Source organism: Sus scrofa, chromosome 15, assembly GCF_054392235.1.
Source record: "Sus scrofa isolate SSC_HxYL_T2T_F1_AM1 chromosome 15, Sscrofa_HxYL_maternal_Yorkshire_Landrace_v2.0, whole genome shotgun sequence".
Classification (NCBI taxonomy): Eukaryota; Metazoa; Chordata; class Mammalia; order Artiodactyla; family Suidae; genus Sus; species Sus scrofa.
The window spans coordinates 119,113,746-119,136,084 of NC_139397.1; the positions used below are offsets into that span (position 1 = coordinate 119,113,746).

Sequence of the window (22,339 nt, forward strand, 5' to 3'; positions counted from 1 at the left end):
ATTAGAAAAAATTTTTATTATAGTTGATTTACAACATTGTGCCAATTTCTGCTGTACAGCTAAGTGACCCATCATTCCCTTTCTTATATTATCTTCCATCATGGAATATCCCAAGAGACTGGATAAAGTTCCTTGTGCTGTAGTAGACTATTTTATTTTTTGCCTTTTAGGGCTGCACCCATGGCATATGAAGGTTCCCAGGCTAGGTGTCGAATTGGAGCTACAGCTGGCAGTCTTCCCCACAGCCACAGCAATGCAGGATCTGAGCAGAGTCTGTGACTTACATCACAGCTCACAGCAATGCCGGATCCACGACCGACTGAGCAAGGCCAGGGATCAAACCCGCATCCTCATGGATACTAGTCCCTCATGGATATTAGTCAGATTCCTTTCTGTTGAGTCACAACAGGAACTCCTGCTTATCCATTTTAAATATAACAATTTGCCTCTAACCCCAAACTCCCAGTCCATCCCACTCCCTCCCCCCTCCCCCTTGGCAACCACATCTCTATGTCTGTGAGTCTGTTTCTGTTTTGTAGATGGGTTCACCCATGCCATGTCTTAGATTCCACATATATGTGCTATCATATGGTATTTGTCTTTCTCTTTCTGACTTACTTCACTTAGTATGATAATCTCTAGCGGCATCCGTATTGCTGCAAATGGCATTATTTTATTCTTTTTTATGGCTAAGTAGTATACTTCATAAAGATTTGGAACCTGTCCTTCTTGGCTTGCCATTTAATGTCTTTGGTACTTGTGTTTTTATTTTTGTTACATCTCACCAAAAATTTTCAAATTCTTACAGTGATCATGTCATTTTTCAGACTGTTTTTCATCCTTACATTAAGAAAAGAGAAAACAGGAGTTCCCGTCGTGGCTCAGTGGTTAACGAATCCAACCAGGAACCATGAGGTTACGGGTTCGATCCCTGGCCTTGTTCAGTGGATTAAGGATCCGGCGTTGCTGTGAGCTGTGGTGTAGGTCGCAGACATGGCTCTGATCCCCAGTTGCTGTGGCTGTGGTATAGGCTGGCAGCTGTAGCTCCAATTCGACCCCTAGCCTGGGAACCTCCATATGCCACGCGTGCAGCCCTAGAAAAAGGCAAAAAGACTGAAAAAAAAAAGAAAGAAAGAAAATAGAAAATAATCTGATTTCTCTGTGGACTGAATTTTTGTCTTCACCAAATTCATATATTGAAATACTAACCCCCAATGTGATGGTATTAAGAGGTAGGACCTTTGGGAGGTGACGAAGTCATGAGGGCGGAGCTCTCATGAACGGCATCAGTGCCCTTATAAAAGAGCCCTAGAGAGTTCTCATGTTATAACACAGTAGGAAGACAGCCATCCCAGAAACAGAAAGTGGATCTTCAGCTGACACAAAATTTGCTGGCACCTTGATCTTGGACATCCCAAGTTCTAGGAACCGTGAAAAATAAATGTTTGTTGTTTAAACCACTCAGTCTGTGGTACAGCAGCCTGAACTGACTGAGACAATAGAAAGGTCCTTTTCTATTTCTCTATTCCCTTGAGTTGGGGTTAGCCTGGTGAGCTGCTCTGACCAACAAATGTGGTGGAAGGGTCATTATATAAATTCCAAAGCTTAATCCTCAGAGATGCCCTGCAACTTTATAGCTTCCACCTTCACCTTGCTAGAAGGCTAACCAAAGAATGCTATGTAAGGGAATTCCCATCATGGCACAGTGAAGATGAATCTGACTAGGAACCATGAGGTTGAGGGTTCAATCCCTGGCCTTGCTCAGTGGGTTAAGGATTTGGCATTGCCATGAACTGTGGTATGTGCCACAGACTCAGCTTGGATCTGTGGCTGTGGGTAGGCTGGGAACCTCCATATGCCAAGAGTGCAGCCCTAAAAAAAAAAAAAAAGAAATGCTGTGTAAGGATACCAGACTAGCTTACTAGAGGCTGAAAAGCCACGCTGGGAAGAACTGTAGCACTTTAATGGACAGCTAGCACCATGTGCAAACACATCAAGGTCCTTCTAACTCAGTCTACCCTCCTGGTGCATTTAGCTGCATGAGAGAGCCAAGTGAAACCAAAAGAACAGTCTAGCCAATCTACAGAATCATGAAAAATAATAATCTTTTTGTTCTGAGTCATTAAACTTTAGGGTAGTGTTTTAGGCAGTAATACCAAATAAACTTTGATAACAATACTGAAGTTGAGAGAAATTACTTGAGATTTTTCTATTTTTATCTTTAATTCACCTATTATAGGGACCTGTAAGGCATGCTGATTCCAATGCTTCACTCCACAACCAATTAAAAAAAATAAATTAATGTATGAAAATACAATGGGGAGCCATTAAAGGATTTTGTATGAAATGAGTAATATGTAATAGACAATTTAGAAATTGTAGAATGGACCAGAAGGAGGGCAGGGTGACCAATAAGAATACTGTTGGGGAGTTCCCGTCATGGCGCAGTGGTTAACGAATCCAACTAGGAACCATGAGGTTGCGGGTTTGGTCCCTGCCCTTGCTCAGTGGGTTAACGATCCGGCGTTGCTGTCAGCTGTGGTGTAGGTTGCAGACGCAGCTCGGATCCCGCGTTGCTGTGGCTCCGGCGTAGGCCGGTGGCTACAGCTCCGATTCAACCCCTGGCCTGGGAACCTCCATATGCTGCAGGAGCGGCCCAAGAAATAGCAACAACAACAACAACAAAAGACAAAAGACAAAAAAAAAAAAAAAAAAAAAAAAAAAAAGAATACTGTTGGAATGGTCCTTAGTGAGAGGTCCAGTAAGAGGTTAGGGGCCTTTACTATCACTACTGCTGCTGCTACTACTACTATTATATATGTTATATATTTTATGATGCACCAAGTACTACAATAAGAACTTTATATATATTTGTTCATTTAATCCTTAATACGACCCTTTAAACATCTTATTTTGAAATAATTATACACTCATAAGCAGTTCCCAAACTATGTATCAGGAGGTCCCACGTACCCTTTGCCTAGTTTCCCTCAATGGTAACACCCTGCATAACTACAGTAAAATAGCAAGGCCAGGAAGCTGACCTTGGTATAGTCCACAGAGGATTATTCAGATACCACAAGTTTTATAAGCACTCATGTGTCTCCGTGTGTGTGTGTATGTATGTAGTTTTATACAATTTTATAACAGATGTAGATTTGCATAACTTCTACCACAATTAAGACACAGAACTGTTCTATAACCAAGAGGCTCCCCTGTAGTCACCCACTTCCTTCACCCTAATCCCTAACCTCTGGCAAACAGTACTCTGCTCTTCAACTATATAATTTTGACATTTTAAGAATGCTATATAAGGGGAATCAAAGGGAATATTTAACTTTTTGAGAGTGGCTTTTATCACTTGAGACCCATCCTAGTTGTTGCGTGTATCAATAGCTCACTCTTTTACTGCTGTTTAGTATAAATGTGCCACGGTTTGTTTAACCATTCACCTGTTGAAGCACATTTGGGTTGTTTCCAGCTTTTGGCTAAAACTGCTCTGAAGGTTCTTGTGTGACTGTAAGTTTCTTTTTTTAATTTATTTTTATTTTTTTATTTTTTTGGTCTTTTTGTCTTTTCTAGGGCCACACCCAAGGCATATGAAGGTTCCTAGGCTAGGGGTCGAATCGGAGATACAGCTGCCAGCCTATGCCACAGCCATAGCAATGCCAGATCCGAGCCATGTCTGCGACCTACACCACAGCTCATGGCAACACTGGATCCTTAACCCACTGAGTGAGGCCAGGGATCGAACTCTCAGCCTCATGGTTCCTAGTTGGATTTGTTAACCCCTGAGCCACAACGGGAACTCCTGAATTTAAGTTTCAATTTCTCTGGAATAAATGTTTAAAAGTGCAACTGCTGGGCTGTACAATTCTGTTTTGTTTTTGTGCTGTGCCTGTGGCATGTGGAAGTTCCTGGGCCACGGACTGAACCCATGCCCCAGCAGTGACCCAAGCTGCTGCAGTGACAATACCCGATCCTTAACCCACTGTACCACAGAGAACTCCAGTACGACTCTGTTTTTAAAGATGAAGAAACTGAAGCTATTAATGGTGGAGCTAGGATTTTAATACAGCTTATCTGCTTCTAGATCCTAACTCTTCATATTGTTTCTAGTGGTTGTACAAATTGAGAGAAGTGAATGGAATTAAAGAAATAGAAGGAAGAATCAACAGACTCCAGCATGCTCAGATAAGGGGTATAAGAACAGTGTCAAAGACAACACCAGGTTCTAGCTTTAGCATATTAGGTAGATGATAAAATATGAATTCACTTTTAGATATACTCTATTTGAGGGATCTGCAAGTCATCATCGCCTAGCAGCAATTAGATTTATAGGATTAACAGGCAGAGATCAAAAAAATCTCTGGTCTAGGGACAGAGATTTGAAAATCACCACATCTAGATGCTAGTTGAATAAATAACATCAGAGGGACTGGGTACCGAATGACAAGATATTTGACAACAGAGCCCTGAAGAATAGAAACATTCATTTCCTCCAGTTTTTTTTCCCCACAAACAAAACAGTATGTACTGTGACAGGATGCAAATTCATGTTAAGTTTAGATTTTATAGTACTTCATGTTATGTGAGTTTTACAATCATAAAGTAGAAAAGACAGTAGTACACTCTCTCCTCCCCACTTCCTTTTTCACTTAAAAAGAAAGAACTACAAAAGGAATACATGCGGATTAAAAAGTCTTGGATCGGAGGAGTTCCTGTCGTGGCGCAGTGGTTAACGAATCCGACTAGGAACCATGAGGTTTCGGGTTCGGTCCCTGCCCTTGCTCAGTGGGTTAACGATCTGGCGTTGCCGTGAGCTGTGGTGTAGGTTGCAGACGCGGCTCGGATCCCGAGTTGCTGTGGCTCTGGTGTAGGCCGGTGGCTACAGCTCCGATTCGACCCCTAGCCTGGGAACCTCCATATGCCGCGGGAGCGGCCCAAGTAATAGCAACAACAATAACAACAACAAAAGACAGAAAATAAATAAATAAATAAATCAGAATAAAAAATAAAAAGTCTTGGATCCTGCGAAATTAGATTGTTATGATCATTATACAACTAAAAATAAATAAATAAAAAGTGTTGGAGTTCCCATTGTGGCTCGGCAGCTTAAGAACCCAACACAGTATCTGTGAGGATGCAGGTTTGATCCCTGCATCTGGAGTTGCTTCAAGCTCTGGAGTAGGTTGCAGATGTGACTTGGATCTGGTGTTGCTGTGGCGTGGGCTGGCAGCTGCAGCTCCAATTCAACCCCTAGCCTAGGAACTTCACCAGTTTTTGCAGCTGATTGTAAAAAGAAGGAAAATAAAAAAGCCTTAATATTACTATGAAGCTCCCACTGTGGTGCAGTAGCTTAAGAATCCAACTGTTGCTATGGAGGCTCGGATCTGGTCCCTGGCCCAGGGAGGTGGGTTAAAAGGTCTGTTGCTGCAGCTGCAACTAATGTTGCTTCTGGGACTAAGATTTAATTCCTGGCCTGGGAACTTCCATGTGCTGTGGGTGTCATTAAAAAAAAAAATTAAATAAAAAATGTTTAAAAAGCCTTAATATCACTCTGTATGATACTATACAGTAAATATATGTCATGAGACATTTGTCCAAACCCATATAGTATAAAATATCAAAATTGAAACCTAATGTAAACTACAGACTTTGGGTGGTAATGTGTCACAAATGTACACTTCTGTGAAGGATACTGATAATGGGGGAGACTATGTATACGTGTTGAGGTGCATGGGCAATCTCTGTGCCTTCCATTCAATTTTGCAGTGACCCTAAAACTGCTCTAAAAAGTAAAGTCTAGTTAAAAAAAAGAAAAGAAAAATTTAAGCCTCCATACAAAAGAATATATAAAAAGCATATATAAGTTTCACTCTGCACTCAGCATCTAACTCCTTCCACTAATTTTTTAAAGAAACACACATGGAAAGGAATTTAAGGAGTTAAACTGATGAATCTTAGTAGCTAACAAAAGTCTGTATTAGTTAACAATCAAGCACTATCAAGAGCCAAGGGATTATGTCAATTATACTTGAGTTAAAAAAATCAAGGATCCATAATGACAAAGTTGCTAAATAAGTTTGATTCTAATTTTTTTGGAGTTCAGTATCTTAATGATTGAAGAAAATAACTATTTTTTAACTCATGCTTTACCACTTAACATTTTAAGTGTCACTTAACCATATTTTACGCCTACATTTTTGGCAGTTGCATTTTACACTTAGAACTATAATTCTTTTTTTTTCTTTTGGCTACTCCAGGGGCACATGAAAGTTCCTGGACCAAGGATCAAACCCGAGCCACAGCACTGACCATACCAAGTCCTTAACTGCTAGGCCACCAGGGAACTCCTCAGGGAAGAACTGTAATTCTATAAATAATCAAGTCACATCTCAATACATTACACAATTGAGTTTTATTCCTTTCTCCAAAATTGAAGTCTACTCATTCACACTTTTTCTCATACTTGTCTCTATGACAGACTGATACCCAAACAGAAATCTAGAATTCATAAAGATGAACTCTGATTTTCTAAACAGAGCCTGTGTCAAAGTCAACACTTTCACAAAAGTTTTCATATACATTATTTGTTTTCAAAAGATAAATGTTTATCTTCAACATATCACCAACAGTATTTTTTTTGCCTTTTTTTTTTTTTTTTTAAGGGCCCCACCTGTGGCACATGAAGGTTCCCAGGCTAGGGGTGGAATCAGAGTTGTAGCCACTGGCCTAAGCCACAGCCAAGGCAACAGGGGATCCAAGCCATGTCTGTGACCTACACCACAGCTCATGGCAACACCAGATCCTTAACCTATTGTGTGAGGCCAGGGATCAAACCTTCGTCCTCATGGATACTAGTCAGATTCTTTTCTGCTGAGGCACGACAGGAACTCCATATCACAGCAATATTATTTAAGAAAAACTTTTATCATGAAAATTTCTTAATTTCCAATTCTAGTTTAATCTAGATCTAGATAGCTTTCAAAGACATTAAAAGAACAAGATGTGAGTAAATATCTGTGCAAAGCAAAGGTCTGAATCATGAAAGAAATTTAGTTTGGTTTATGTAATTCAGCTAAGTGCCAAGTAAAAACCAATCCCAACCAAAACATTCAGCACAATTTTTATTTCTGGCAACTTTAGCTCCTGGCTAGAAAATCCATCCCAGCTATGACATTAAATGATGAAATTTTATTGAGCTATAAAAATATTGATAGATTTAGAAGCCCTTTTTCTCAAGCTAAAACTACTATTCTAGTTCACATTACAGTATAAGAGCCTTGAGTTAGATCAATGATTTTCAAGTGGCAGGCCATGGTGGACCATATTATCTAGGGGATTTTTTTTGTCCTTCAAAATATATCTACCTCTTTTCATATTCCCCCTATTCTGCAGAGAAATGGAGATGATATACTGGATATGTATGTGTGCCTTTTAAAAAATACTCAGATTATTCTGATATATATGTAATTCTCCACTTTCATGGAGAATTCCTGAATCAGGTCCAATTCTATTTTTTAACATTGCTATCAATAGCAGGCAAAAGAAACTGAGCTACAAAGTGACAAGAGCACAGCAGAAAGCTCTGCAGGTCAAGGGATGTACTAACAGCAGCTATAAGCTACCTTTAGAGCTTTCTGTGCCAGCTCCCTCCAGAATCCATTATATTACATTTTAGACAATGATGAATGTTCAGTTCATCATCCTGAGAAAAGCACACAGTCTACTAGTCAGATAAAAATGTAAAAAGCTATTTTGGACAACAAAAATAAGCCACAGAAAAAGAAAAAAACTCTTTTATTCTTACGTTAAAAGAACAATAATAAAGTACTATTTGGTGCAGCTGATAACTTGTTTGAAGACTTTTTGCCCCCATCTTATCATTTTAGAATTTCATTATGTAGCATTGGTTTTTCTATTATAAAATTCAGTCAAGCTGAAAATTTTAATCATTCTAGAACCTAATAAACTACAATAAGATGCCAAAACTATATAAAAAAAACAATCAAACAATCCTAAATCCATACTGCATGTCAAGATAGCTTAAGAGTTAGATTTAAAAACTTTCAAGGTCCATTTTAGAGCAAACAACTATACTTCTTTACAGCCTTTGTTTCAAATTCCTTATAATCAACTCCAATACTGGAATGCACCAGAAAAGAGGATTTCTAATGATGTATAAATAATCAGCCAATCATTATTATGTTCTAATTTGGACTAGTGTTCCTTAAACCACTTAGTAATTTCCTACTCAATGTTCAACTTTATTACATTCCACAATGACACCTACTGGCCATTCAAAATCAACCATTAGTTCTCTAAGACAGCTCTAGTAGGCTGGTTACATAATCAGAAGAAACACATACACACATAGAGACACACATACCACCCAGCATAAAAGCAGAGATTTATTCACATATACTCACACTAAAGACCTATACCTAAAATGGAAACAGAACTGTTCTGTGACTGAGAGTATTGTTCTTGCCAAAAGATAAAAAGACAAAGAATGAAACACCAAGCGTCAAAATTATTATCCGAAACACTGATAAATATCTCAGCACTCTAAACATTTAAAAACAAACTCTAATGATACACCTCTTTATTAAATGACATTCATAAAGGCATTTTTAGATTTAGTTTCTGGGTTATATTAATATAATTTATTAGTAAGAGAAAAAAATCACATCTTAGAAAGTTTTTCTGACATGCAGTATTAAAGTAAGCTCAGGAAAATGATACACTTGCTAATACTACATTAGTCTTTATCTTCCAAGCTAAAAGCAACTTTTCAATCAGCTTACATTTTAGACATTTATAATGCTTCCTTTAAAACAGTGAGCTATAAAATCAAGTTTTTCATAGTCTGTCATTTCATAATACACACTGAATGGAATTCCTATTTTAATTCTACATTTCATTGTGCAAAAAATGAATTAAAAAAACTAAAAAAAAAAAACCCACGATGATGTACAAGTAATTATGTCTATAAATGCATTTTACCTCTACTGGAGAGATACAAAGAACATACTTTTTAAACCCAAGAAATAAATAATTCATAAATAGCTTCTCAACTTACAGAGCAAATTACTTAAAAAGGTGATTCCCCCGGCAAAAAAAAAAAAAAAAAAAAAAAAAAAAAAAAAAAACAGAAACAAAAAACCAAACGAATTCAGACCACCACCTTATTTTCACAGTCTCTAACTTTCATAATATTTAGGGGGTAAAAAAAAAAAAATCTACCAACTAATTATCTAGTCATTTTCCAACTTGCACTTACCTCGTAGTATATATAAGTTCTTGAGGCTCTCCACTTTCCTGAAGATTAAAAAAAAATTTTTTTTAAATTAGCCTTGACCCTCAAAACAAATTCACGAACTATAAAACGTGAACCTGGCCACGCTCATCTCAAACAAACATTATCTCTCAGCCCAAGTCCATATTTGGGATGAGCTCTTCGTGACTACTCTATCCTTCATGCTTCCTCGCCCACAGAGCCTGCCAGGGTAGAAAACAGTCAAAGCAGTGAAAAAAACTATTCTGACATATCAATAGGTTGCAAGATCTCTTCTTCCAGGAGGGCAACCTACTTGTTTGGGTAAATAACAGCCATGGATTACATAATGCACAGCTATGAAGAGTTTCAAGGATCTGACCGCCAGTAAATATTTCTTCTCCGCTCCCTCCGTCCCCACCCGGAGAAATGGCCCTACGAAGCAAGCCCTAGGATTTCTCTCAGGTGCCTGCAATGCCGCGTCCTCTTCTCTCTTGGAGCTTCATGCAAGGAGTCCTCCAGCCCTCATTAAACCGTCTTGCTCCCGCCTCTTTCCGGTCTCCGCCGGCGCCTCCGCAGCCCCCCACGCCCGAGGCCCCCACGTCGCCACTGGGCTCAGCCTCCACCCGCCTCGGCTGCTTTCTCTTCCTCACGACCCTCCCAAGCTGCTACCTGGTCTCTGAAAGGTTCCGGAACCACAAACACTCCAGCTACCGCCCTTTCCGAACCACCCACGTTAGATCCTCTCTATACTCCCTGCAGCCAGAGAAAAAGAAAATCCCTCTTTTCTGGTACTCCGTGTCCCCTAAAGACAGCGCCGCCGCCTACCTGTCACCCCGCTGCCTCCGGCTTCTTACCGCCACCGCCTCCCGCAGCAGCCTGCCAACTGCAGCGCAACAACCGGCCCTCCCATTGGGTGGGTCCACGCTCCAACAACAGCTCCGTTGATTGGAGAAAAATGGCCGCGGCCCTCCCTTTGTGCAGCGTCTAAAGATTCCGGTCTCCCAACAAAGACTCGTTGCTCTTCCCCGCCCTTGGGTCCTTCACTGTTTCTCTTACATCAGTCAGACTCCAGATGCACAGATATGCGGGGAAATTTCCCACTTCCAGCCATCTTCATGTCATCTCCACCTGGACCAGGAATCTGTGCCCCCAGGACCAGGGTATTAAAATTCTCCTCTGCTTTCCTGCCGTGAGGTACTCAAGGTGACAACTTCCGTTTCCGGTTGCCTCCGGCTGGAGGGTTGAATGTTGAGTGTCCTGAGAGGTCAGATTGCTGTCAGGTAAATTGGGGATTTGGTGGGAGATCTGTTGATCGAGAATAAGAATGAGACTCTATCCTGGGAACTGTCAAAAAGGAGAGACTAAATGAGGAAAGATGATGAGAATATGTAACTCAAAATTGAAGGAGATCGAAGAACTAGCAGCGGAGAACTATGAAGTCTTTGAGTTGTGAGAGGTGATTGTAGAAGGATGTAGTGAGAATCCTTGTGGTTGCTAGGTACAGATGCTATTTTTCCACTTCTGCCACTTGCAGCACCCCCTTGCCCCATGTTTTTTGGTTTACCAGCTCTCAAATTGAATATTTGTAAAATAGGAATAACTGTAATACCTGCCTTACCGTCATGCATAGTATAGGTTTGATTTAAGATTTTTCTGGTATGAATGTTTATGACATAATGTTAAAGTGAAAAAAAAGGGTACAAAACCACATCAATTTTTGCAGTGATTACTGTTTTTATTTATTTATTTATTTAGTCTTTTGAGGGCCGCACCCGTGGCATATGGAGGTTCCCAGGCTAGGGGTCTAATCGGAGCTGTTGCTGCCAGCCTAGGCCAGAGCCACCGCAATGCCAGATCCGAGCCTCGTCTGCGACGTACACCACAGCTCATGGCAACACGAGATCCTTAACCCTGCTGAGCGAGGCCAGGGATTGAGCCTGCGACCTCATGGTTCCTAGTCGGATTGTTTCCACTGAGCCAAGACGGGAACTACAGTGATTACTATTTTTAAATTGCATATATGCAGATAAAGGGGCTGGAAGAGACATCACATGTGAAAATAGATAATTTGTCTTTTGTGTTCTAATGTTACTACCGTATTCGCAGTTTTGGTTTTTTTTGTTTATTTGTTTGCTTTTTCTGTCTTTTTGCCATTTCTAGGGCCGCTCCCGCGGCATATGGAGGTTCCCAGGCTAGGGGTCGAATCGGAGCTGTAGCCTCCGGCCTACGCCAGAGCCACAGCAACGCAGGATCCGAGCCGCATCTGCAACCTACACCACAGCTCACGGCAACGCCAGATCGTTAACCCACTGAGCAAGGGCAGGGACCGAACCCGCAACCTCATGGTTCCTAGTCGGATTCGTTAACCACTGCGCCACTACGGGAACTCCCCGTATTCGCAGTTTTTAAAGTGAGGGGAAGTTAGGATATATACTTCAAAGTCTTTAGCAAACTGCGAAAATACTTATAGTGTAAGTGGAATTACTCTTTTTGTTTCCTTTCTAGGCAAAGTATGCCAGCCTTATTTAGTGAAAGTTGATCTCCACCAAACTTTTAGATAGAATGAGGTGAAAAAAAATCGTGATTACATGTTCTTTTCCTGTTGAACTAATTTCCTTGCTATTCTTATTTGAACAGCTCTGAAACTGAAATAATCGCCTCTTCTTAAGTCCTTGGCACAATTTAAGTCACTTTATCTAATTTTAGTTTTTATTGTGAAGTATGCATAACAGAAGGGTGTATAAAACATGAGTACATTTTTAAGAATTATAATTAAACAAACACTTGGTCACTACCCCTCAGGTTAGAAAATAAAGCATTGGCAAAAACTTAAACATGTATTCTCAACAGAGGTGATTGGCCTTCAAGGAGGTAAAAGTTGTTTCTTGTGGAGATGGGGTGAGAGAGCAAAAAAAAGAAAAAAATCCCTTGGATGATACAATGGTTTGAAATCCTTCAAAGAGCCATAGTACATAAACTGTGGTATTAAAATTTCATGGAGGGTGGGGTAGGGTGAGAACGTGGTAGGGAAAAGAAGTGTCTCAAAAAGCCCCTGAATGGTAATTACAATACATTGAAAAAACACTGCCTTAGGAGCTCCCTGTATGAGTTTCTGATTCCATCTCCTCCTCCAAGAGATAACCACTATCCTAATTTGTGATAATCATTTACTTGTTTCACTTAAATTTTTCCTTCTATGATGCATTCCTAGAAAATGGATTGTTGGGTCTTTCCATTTATATAAATGGGATCCAAATTGTGTATATTTTTTTCTGATTCACCCCTTTTTCATTGTTATATTTGTGAAATTCATTCGTGCTTTTGCACATGGTTTTCAATGTGTAATATTCTACAATTAATCCATTCTACTGTTGGACATTTGAGTTGTTTACAGTTTGGGGCTGGCATAAATAATATGGCTAAAAATGTTCTTATAAAATATCTCTTGTTATACAGATGGGTGAGTTTCTTTAGAGCAGTGCTGTCCAATGGAAATATAATACAAACCACATTCGTAATTTAAAATTTTCTGGTAGCCATGTTAAAAAGGTAAAAAGAAACAGAATTAATTTTAATAATGTATTTCATCTAACTCAGTATGTATTTTCAAAATATTAAGAGTTTCAAGGGAGTTCCTGTATGGCTCAGCAGGTTACGACCGTAACTAGCATCCGTGAGGATGTGGTTTGATCCCTGACCTCACTTGGTGGGTTAAGGATCCAGCATTGCCGTGAACTGTGGTGTAGGTTACAGATGTGGCTCAGATCCCTTACTGCTGTGGCTGTGGGGTAGGCTGGCAGCTGCAGCTCTGATTCGACCCCTAGCCTGGAAACGTCCATGTGCCACGGGTGTGGCCCTAAAAGGAAAAAAAAAAGGTATATTTTCAAGATATAGCCAGTATTAAAAGTTATCAGTGAAATATTTTACATTTTCTTCATGCTGTCTTCAATTGGTATATTTTACACTTACAGACTATGCTAAATTTTCATAAATATAAACTTAATCTGTATTTATATTTCACAAAATTTACAGTTGATAAACTAGACTTGGATGCCCAGTTTGTTCCAAACACACATTAAAATTTTCCCATAACTGGTTTGAAAATCTGTTTTGAAATTTAAATTAATTAGAATTAAATACAAATTCTTAGTTCCTTAGTTGCACAGGCCCCATTTCAGGTGCTAATGGCTACCATACTAGATAGTACCGATCTAGAGTATGTATACAGTACCTCTGACTGGAATTGTTAGACCGTAAAGTATTTCAGCTATTCACCTTTTCTAGGTCATGCCAAACATTTTTTTTTTTTTTACAGTGGTTGTGCTAAATCACATTCTCACCACCTGGGTGTAAAAGTGGAAGGCATATCATCACAATGTGTTTTCTCCAGTTTTCACAGTCTTGCAAAGTAGGTTTTAACCTCATGCTATATGAAGAAACAGAAGTTCAGAGAGATTAAAATGATTTGCCCAGGATTTTACAGCTAAAAATGGTGCATGCAGGGTTTGATGCCAGATCTGTACAGCATCAAAGTCTGCACTTGCATAGAATTCTAGTCTCCTCCTTCCAGTGATCGTCATAGCATTGTTTGATTAATGGCTATACTGAAGTAGAAATAATTTTCAAAAGAAAACAAAGTTTCCCTAAAAATGATGTTCAACTTTTTTCTTTTTGAAAAGTCATTGAAATATTATATTTAGTAAATATATAGGAGCCCTTTCTGACATTTTAATTAGATAGAAAAGAAAATACATTGAATTTATTGAAGGACATTTGTTTAGGAGAAATGGATGTATGTATACTTTCGTGTTTTTTTTCAAAGATTCATCTTCTAAATTAGTTAATATTTTGAGCATAGTAATATTGTAACTTTGAGATAGCCTTCATACCATGGTAGTATTTCAGTTTTCATTTTAAATATCAAACTATTTAATAAAAAAATTTGTATTCTCTTCCAAGTACATTGATACTCCAGTAGGTTTAGTATTCTAGACTTGACATTTGTCAAAATAAATTTGTCTTGTAATCTTTTTTTTTTTTTTTTTTTGGTCTTTTTGCCATTTCTTGGGCCGCTCCCACGGCATATGGAGGTTCCCAGGCTAGGGGTCGAATCGGAGCTGTTGCCGCCGGCCTACGCCACAGCCACAGCAGCTCGGGATCTGAGCCACATCTGCGACCTACACCACAGCTCATGGCAATGCCAGATCCTTAGCCCACTGAGCGAGGCCAGGGATCGAACCCAAAACCTCATGGTTCCTAGTCGGATTCGTTAACCACTGAGCCATGACGGGAACTCCAGTTTGTCTTGTAATCTAAAAATTTTGGAATGAAGCATTACTTAAAAAAATTTTTTTTGAAACAGTTTGAAGAGGTCAACACTATCATAATTAAATGCTTCTAAAAATCTTTTGTGATAGTATATTGAATCTCAAGTCAGACTGAAATCTGAAACCATAATTTATTTCCTTTATAATATTAAATCCACCAAATAGTAATGAAATAATGGATTATATGTTTCCTTCAAAGTTGTGAATGTTGTAGTTTTAACTTGTTTGGCGAGTATTGATTTTTATTCTCTTTTATATGTGAAAATCATCAATATAATGTTTTGTGATATCTTAACGTGTCTAAAATAAAAATACTTAAGTGTTGGCTAGTTTGTCAAAATTACTATGAGCAGTATTCTGGGAAATATTGTTTGATGAAATGAGCACTTCACATAATTTGTCTTTAGCATACACTGATGATTTATCTCTGTCTTCTGAAATGCAGTGTAGAAATCTGCTTTATTATTGGACTTGTTTATAGTTATAAATGCAGACAAAATGGTAATAATTATTGAGTTTGGTTTTATTTCTGGAAAGCAGTGACTATAGAATTGCTGCTGCTAACCTTATACAAATTACAGTATAGCATTATTAATTCATACACTCATAATTTGAAATTCATAACAATTTAACTGGGGATTGAGCTAAAGTTTATTTTTGTATTATCTGTTAAAATAACACTAGATGAGGAGTACCTGTCGTGGCTCAGTGGTTAACGAATCTGACTAGGAACCATGAGGTTGCAGGTTTGATCCCTGTCCTTGCTCAGTGGGTTAGGGATCCAGCGTTGCCGTGAGCTGTGGTGTAGGTCGCAGATGTGGCTCGCATACCTTGTTGCTGTGGCTGTGGCATAGGCCGGTGGCTACAGCTCCGATTAGACCCCTAGCCTGGAAACCTCCATATGCCGCGGGTGCAGCCCTAGGAAAAAAAAAAAAAAACGAGGAGTTGCTGCTGTGGTGCAGTGGGTTAAGAATCTGATTACAGTGGCTCCGTTCCTTGCAGAGGCTGGGTTCAGTCTCTGGCACAATGGTTTAAAGGACCTGGTGCTGCCACAGCTGTGGCAGATCGCAGCTGTGGCTGGGATTCAATCCCAGGCCCATATGCCTTGGGTGTGGCCATAAAAAAAGGGAACAAAAACAGGAACACTGCAAAACTGAAATCTTTTTTATTTTTTGTCTTTTTAGGGCCCCACCTGCAACATATGGAGGTCCCCAGGCTGGGGTCTAATCAGAGCTGTAGCCGCCAGCCTATGCCAGAGCCACAACAACGCCAGATCCGAGTCTTCGACCTACACCACAGTTTACGGCAACATTGGCTTCTTAACCCACTGAGCAAGGACAGGGATCGAACCCATAACCTCATCGTTCCTAGTCGGATTCATTTCCCCTGTGCCACAATGGGAACTCTCAAAACTGAAATCTTTATGTACCTACTGAGGACATATTTTATTTAAGCAAACTTATCGCCTAAAGAGGGGACCTAAGATCTCTTTTGATCTAGTTCGGGAATCAGCAAACTGTAGCCTGCTGGCCAGATTCAGCCCATTGCCTGTTTTTATGTGGCCAGTGAGCTAAGGAGGTTTTGTTTTGTTTTGTTGTTGCTTTTTAGGGCTGCACTCTTGGCATATGGAGGTTCCCAGGCTAGGGGTGGAATCAGAGCCACAGCTCATGGCAACACCAGATCCTTAATCCACTGAGAGGGGCCAGGGATCGAACACCAAACCTCATGGTTCCTATTCATATTCGTTTCTGCTGCACCATGACGGGAACTCCTAAGAAGGGTTTTCAGTGGTGGTGGTGGTGGTGGTGGTCCACCCCCCCACCCCACCCCCCACTTACTTCCAGCATATGGAAGTTCCAGGGCCAGGGCTAGGGATTATACCCAAGTCACAGTTGCAGACTGAGTTCTTAACCTGCTGTGCCACAAAGGATCTTCCAAGAAGAATTTTTAAAGATGAATATTTTCAATCAATTTCATACTAAACTTTGAGCCCCAGGTAACCAAAATGTTATCCCTCAAGCAGGGAATTGCATTTTTTCCATCAGAAGACTTATATTACAGGAATTTCCTGACGGCTCAGCAGGTTAAGGATCTGGCGTTGTCACTGCGTGGCATGGGTTCGATCCCTGGCCCTGGAACTTCTTCATGCAGCGGCAGAGCCAAAAATTAAAATTAAATAAAACGTTGAAAAAATCATTTTAAAAAGACCTATATTACAAAAAAGTATACTCAATTACTATATTTTGAATTTTTTCAGTAAAATATTTTTGGAGATTTGTTTTCTCTCCCTTTATTATAAGTACCTACATGATGTCTTTGGTTGTATCTCTTGGCCCACAAAGCTTAAAATATTTACTTCCTTATCTGGCTCTTTACAGAAAGTTCATGCGATCCGTATGTATTAACCACAGTAGTACTACATAATAAAAGAATCACCTGAAGAAAGCAGGTAACAACAGTATGTACAACATTTTTGTTTTACATATTCATGCATTATGAAAGGACACAAAAGAAGGAAACAGTATTGCTTAAAAGTTAGGAGCAAGGGCTCTGAAATGAAACTGCAAGGTTTAGAACCCAATTGTACCATGAACTATTTGTGTTACTTTTAGAAGTTACTTACCTTCTTGGAGTTTCATTGTCAATTTAAGTTCAAAGAGTTGTTTTAAGAATAACAGAGTCAAGATAGTTAAAGCACTTTAACATAGTGCATCTGGCACATAGGGCATGATGAAGGTTTGCTATTATTATAAAAAAGAAAGCAACTGAATAATAAATGGTTATCTTTTTTTCCTCTTTTCTTTCTTTCTTTTCTTTTTTCTTTTTTTTTTTTTTTTTGTCTTTTTGCTTTTTCTAGGGCCGCTTCCTGTGGCATATGGAGGTTCCCAGGCTAGGGGTCTAATCGGAGCTGTAGCCACTGGCCAATGCCACAGCCACAGCAACTTGGGATCTGAGCCGCATCTGCAACCTAACGGCTCACGGCAACGCCAGATCCTTAACCCACTGAGCAAGGCCAGGGATCAAACCAGCAACTTCATGGTTCCTACTCGGATTTGCTAACCACTGCGCCACGATGGGAACTCCAATAAATGATTATCTTTTAGTGGTGGGGTTAACTGATTATTTTTCTTTTTTATGTTTTACATATGTATATCTCCTAACTGCAAACATGAACTAGTTATATAATAAGACAGTTTTACAAAATTTCTTAACTTAGAACTTTTGATTTTATATTTGGCTCTCTTTTTAAAATGTTAATTTTAAATGTTTTACCTTAAAATATAAATAGTAAACTTGGTTATTTGATACCTACAATCTATGTCTTTCTCCCTTAAACTAAAGTTTTCCTATAGACATGGCCCATGGACATGGACATGAACATGGTCATAGTAAAATGGAACTTCCAGATTATAAACAGTGGAAGATAGAAGGGACACCATTAGAAACTGTCCAGGAGAAGCTGGCTGCACGAGGACTAAGGGATCCATGGGGCCGGTAAGAATAATGAAATAAAATAGAAGTTAGCCTAGAGAAGCAGTCTCTTATGTGCCTTTTCAATGTATTCCCTTTTTTAAAAAATCATTGAAAGTAATTTTCCATGTAAGTTTTTAAATCAGCTTTATTGGAATATCATTTACACAAAGTAAAATTCACCCCATTAGGTGTATCATTCCATGAGTGCTGACAGATGTAGGCAGTTTTGTGACCACCACCACCCACAATCATAATACAGAATATTTCTATCATACCAGGAAGTTCCCTCATGATCCTTTGCTGTCCTACACTTACATCTCGGCCACTCTTGATCTGCTTTTTCTAGAATTCTGTACAATTGGAATCATATTGTATGTGGTCTTTTGTTCTGGCCACTTCCAGTTAACATAATGCTTTTGAGATTTATGCACATTGTTAACTTGTATCCATAGTTCCTTTCTTTTTTATTGGTGAATAATATTCCCTTGTATGCACATACCTCATTTTGTTTACTCTTCAGGAGTTAATGACCATTGGGTTGTTTCCACTTTTTGGCTATTCATGGGTAGTTACTTTAATCTTTCAAGTATAAGTCTGTGTAAACATATGTTTTTATTTCTCTTGGGTAAATATCTAACAGTGAGATTTCTGAATCATTAGAAAAGTATATATATATTTTTTTTAATTAAATACTGCCAAGCTGTTTTCCAAAGTGGCTGTATCATTTTGCATTCCCATCAATAATGCATGAGAATTTCAGTTGCTCCATGTTCCTCATCCATACTTGGTTTTATCAGCCTTTTAATTTTAGCCATTCTAGTAGAATAGTGATACTTCTTTAGGTTTTTTGTCCATGAAGAGTGAAGATCATGAGAATCTTTTCATGTGCCTGCTTATTTGTCATCTATGTGTTTTCTTGGGTGAAATGTCTGTTCAGATCTTTGCCCATTTTATTTAACTGAACTGTAAGAGTTCTCTGTATATTTTTAATATAAGTCCTTTATCAGATATGTTTTGCAGATTTTTTCCCAGAGTGTGGCTTATCTTTTCATTTTCTTAACAATATCTTTCAAATAGTTTTAAATTTTGATTAAGTTTCAGTTTACCATTTGTTTCCTTCTATGGTTTGTGCTTGTTGTAAGATTTTCTCCTAATGTTTCTTCTGGGAGCTTTTAATGTGTTCTTTCTCACATTTAGGCATATGATCCATTTTGAGTTAATTTTTTGTCATATAAGATAAGGATGGAGGCTAGTGTTTTTGCATGTGGACATCCAGTTATTCCAGTTGTTCCAGCACTGTATATTAAAAGACCACCTTTCCCCATTAATTTACCTTGATACCATTGTCAAAAATCAATTGACAATATCCATAGGGTTTATCTCTGGATACAATTCTGTTACTGTGATCAATATGTCTACCCTTATGTCAGTACCCCACTGTCTTCAAATCAGGTGTAAAATAGATGTCCAACTTTTTTATTTTTAATTGTCTTAGCTATTCTAGGTTCTTTGCATTTATGTTTAAATTTTGGATGAGCTTTTCAGTTTCTACAAAAAGCCTGTTTGGATTTTAACTGGGATCACCTTGAATTTTTAGTTCAATTGGGGATAACTGATGTCTTAACAATACTAAATCTTATAGTCCATGGACGAGTTAGATCCTCTTTAATTTTCTCAGCAATGTTTTATTGCTTCATATACAGTCTAGTACATATTTTGGTAAATTTATCCTGAAAATTTCCATATTTTTTAATACTGTTGTAAATGGTATTTTAAAATTTTCTTTTTTTTTGGCCACACATGCAGCATGTGACAGTTCCCGACCAGAGATCGAACCTGTGCCACAGCAGTGACCCTAGCTGCTGCAGCAGCAACACCAGATCCTTAACCCACTGAGTCACAAAGGAACTCCAATGCTATTGTAAATGGTAGTTTTAAACTTCAATTTCCAACTGTTCATTGCTAATATATAAAAATATGATTGCTTTTTATATATTGACTATCTTGTTACCTTGCTAAATACACTCTTAATTTCTTTTTCTTGCATTATTACACTAGCTAACACTATTAACATAATGTTGAATAAAAGTGGTGTAAGCATACATGCTAGCTTTGTCTCTAATTGGGGAAAGCATTCAGTCTAACGTCATTAGGTGTAATATTAGTTGTAGGATGGTCATAAATGCCTTTCATCAAGTTGAGGAATTTCTCTTCTATTCATGGGTTATTGTGAGTTACTATTATTATTGTTACTGTTACTAATGGGTGTTGAATTTTGTTAAATGCTTTTTCTACATCTATTAAGATGCTCACATAGTTTTTTTTATTCTGTAGTATGGTGAGTAAATTTTATTGATTTTCAAATATTATACTAATCTTGTATTCCTGAGACAAACCCTACTTCATGATATATTATCCTTTTAAGTATTGCTAGATTCAGTTTTCTAAAATTTTGTTAGGAATATTTGCATCTGTGTTCACGAGGAATATTAATCTGTAGTTTTCTTCTAACATCTTTGTTGTTGGTATCTTAAAATAGATTTGATTAGCTCTCATAAGTCAGATTTTCAAAGTTAAGTGGGTTTTTCTCTTTATTACATTTTTTTCCACTCATTTATCCTCCTTACCCATGAGAGAAGACTTTTTTTTCCCTAGAGCTCTCAGATTTCTGTTTCCTCCTCTGTTCAGGATTCTCATAAGAATGATTGCCAGAGCAGGAAGTTAGTCTTCTAAAGTCCAGACTTTTATGACAGGAAAAAGCAATGATCATCTTGAATAGTAATGGTATTATCGAGTGTTACATACTCTTTGTGCCAAAATACTTCATACGTTACCCTGTGTAATTTTTATAATAACACTATAAGGTAGGTAGATAGTAATCATTGTAGATGAGGAAACAAGCCCTGGCAGGTTAAGTAACTTGCCCAGCCCAAAAGGTTGTGTATCGAGTATAAGCGGCAAAGCAAAGATTAATACCCAACTTCTTAGCTTCCTCTTTCCATGAAGCTGTAATGACTAGTATGGGCAAAGCTACATGGCTGACCTCTGACAGGCCAAAATGAGTCTTGCATTTGAGAAGTCTGTAAAATCCTGACTGTTATGACTGTGAAATATGAAATCATCGTGTTTTTTTCTTGTATTTCATGTATGAAATGTGGTCATATAGACCTAATTATGTCATGCCCCAGGAAGATTCCTATTGTGATCCACTTAGATTATCTTATATAAGGTTGAATTTAAGTCTGTTAGAAAGATGAAAATCAAATAGATTTTACTCAGTGAATGTACATTAAGTCATATGTGATTATAATTTTTCCCTTTTTTTCCTCCAGCAATGAAGCTTGGAGATACTCTGGTGGCTTTGCAAACAATGTTTCCTTTGTTGGTGCATTATTAAAAGGATTCAAATGGGGGTTTGCTGCATTTGTGGTAGCTGTAGGGGCTGAATATTACCTGGAGTCCCAGAACAAAGATAAGAAGCATCACTGAAGATAACATCTGGAAGTATCTTTTAATGTTTTCTTAAGTCTCTTATGGAAAGATTTCTTCGTTGTAGCCTACTTGCCTGTGTGTTTGTTCCTTAAAGAATACTAGTAAGATTTAATAAAATAAGAATACACATTGTATCAGTCTGCTTTGTCATTCTTTTAAAAAAAGTGTCTTGAAGTTCCCGTCATGGTGCAGCGGAAATGAATCTGAATAGCTACCATGAGGTTGCAGGTTCGATCCCTGTCCTTACTTAGTGGGTTAAGGATCCAATTTTGCCATGAGCTGTCGTGTAGTTCTCAGACGCAGCTCAGAACCTGCGTTGCTGTGGCTGTGGTGTAGGTCAGCAGTTGTAGCTCCAATTGGACTCCTAGCCTGGGAAACTTCATATGCCACAGGTATGGCCCTAAAATGCAACATAAAATGAAATAAAGTAAAATAAAATAAAATAAAATAGAGATAATAATAAAATTTAAAAAGTATCTTGAGCCATGTTGGATTTGCTTTAGAAAACAGGGAGGGGTTGAGTACTGGCAGCAGTACATTGTGCATATAGCAGATAACCAACATGTATTTGAACAAATGGATATGTTCTAATAAGTTTTTTTTTTAAATTTTTAAATTGTAAATTTTACCGTCTTGTTTTTAAGTGAACAGTGACGTTGAGTACATTCATAATGTAGTGCTACCATCACCACCATCCATCTCTATAAATCTTCATCTTTTAAAACTGAAGGTCTCTGCCCATTAATTAATGGCCCCTCATTTT

At 38.4% G+C, this 22,339-nt stretch overlaps 1 protein-coding gene and 2 long non-coding RNA genes across 36 annotated transcripts in view; 1 reads left to right on the top strand and 2 right to left on the bottom strand.

Annotated features, from left to right (window-relative positions):
* Positions 1-10,138, bottom strand: part of HYCC2 (hyccin PI4KA lipid kinase complex subunit 2) — an 81,836-nt gene extending 71,698 nt beyond the window's left edge. For 15 of the 28 annotated variants that reach the window (XR_002339352.2, XR_002339346.2, XR_002339347.2 and 12 more), the window contains exons 1-2: positions 10,109-10,138; positions 9,287-9,324 (exon numbers count right to left, since the gene is read on the bottom strand). This is a non-coding gene — a long non-coding RNA (hyccin PI4KA lipid kinase complex subunit 2). Of the gene's footprint in view, positions 1-9,286; positions 9,325-9,596 lie in introns of all 28 variants that reach the window. The other 13 variants (XR_014828877.1, XR_002339348.2, XR_002339339.2 and 10 more) reach the window with 2 other exon arrangements.
* Positions 1-22,339, bottom strand: part of LOC146396078 (uncharacterized) — a 1,511,729-nt gene that overhangs the window by 827,330 nt on the left and 662,060 nt on the right. The window lies entirely within an intron of this gene.
* On the top strand, positions 10,492-21,708 carry NDUFB3 (NADH:ubiquinone oxidoreductase subunit B3). 7 transcript variants are annotated; one of them, XM_005652449.4, is made up of 5 exons: positions 10,492-10,563; positions 13,599-13,691; positions 16,989-17,068; positions 17,953-18,105; positions 21,417-21,708. In XM_005652449.4, the coding sequence occupies exons 4-5, from the start codon at positions 17,966-17,968 to the stop codon at positions 21,571-21,573; spliced, it is 297 nt and encodes a 98-aa protein (XP_005652506.1). In that variant the 5' UTR covers positions 10,492-10,563; positions 13,599-13,691; positions 16,989-17,068; positions 17,953-17,965; the 3' UTR covers positions 21,574-21,708. The 7 variants fall into 7 exon arrangements, with proteins under 7 accessions (XP_005652506.1, XP_005652507.1, XP_020931506.1 ...); XM_005652450.4 differs by having other exon boundaries at positions 16,989-17,059; XM_021075847.2 differs by lacking the exon at positions 13,599-13,691 and having other exon boundaries at positions 10,492-10,781.

What these genes read in the sequence shown, in the direction of transcription:
- NDUFB3 (XM_013996972.3), top strand. Translation starts at nt 10,529, where the DNA reads ATGTTGAGTGTCCTGAGAGGTCAGATTGCTGTCAG. An exon ending in AGAGGTCAGATTGCTGTCAG is followed by an intron (nt 10,564 to 17,952) that starts GTAAATTGGGGA and finishes CTTAAACTAAAG; the next exon opens with TTTTCCTATAGACATGGCCC. An exon ending in CTAAGGGATCCATGGGGCCG is followed by an intron (nt 18,106 to 21,416) that starts GTAAGAATAATG and finishes TTTTTCCTCCAG; the next exon opens with CAATGAAGCTTGGAGATACT.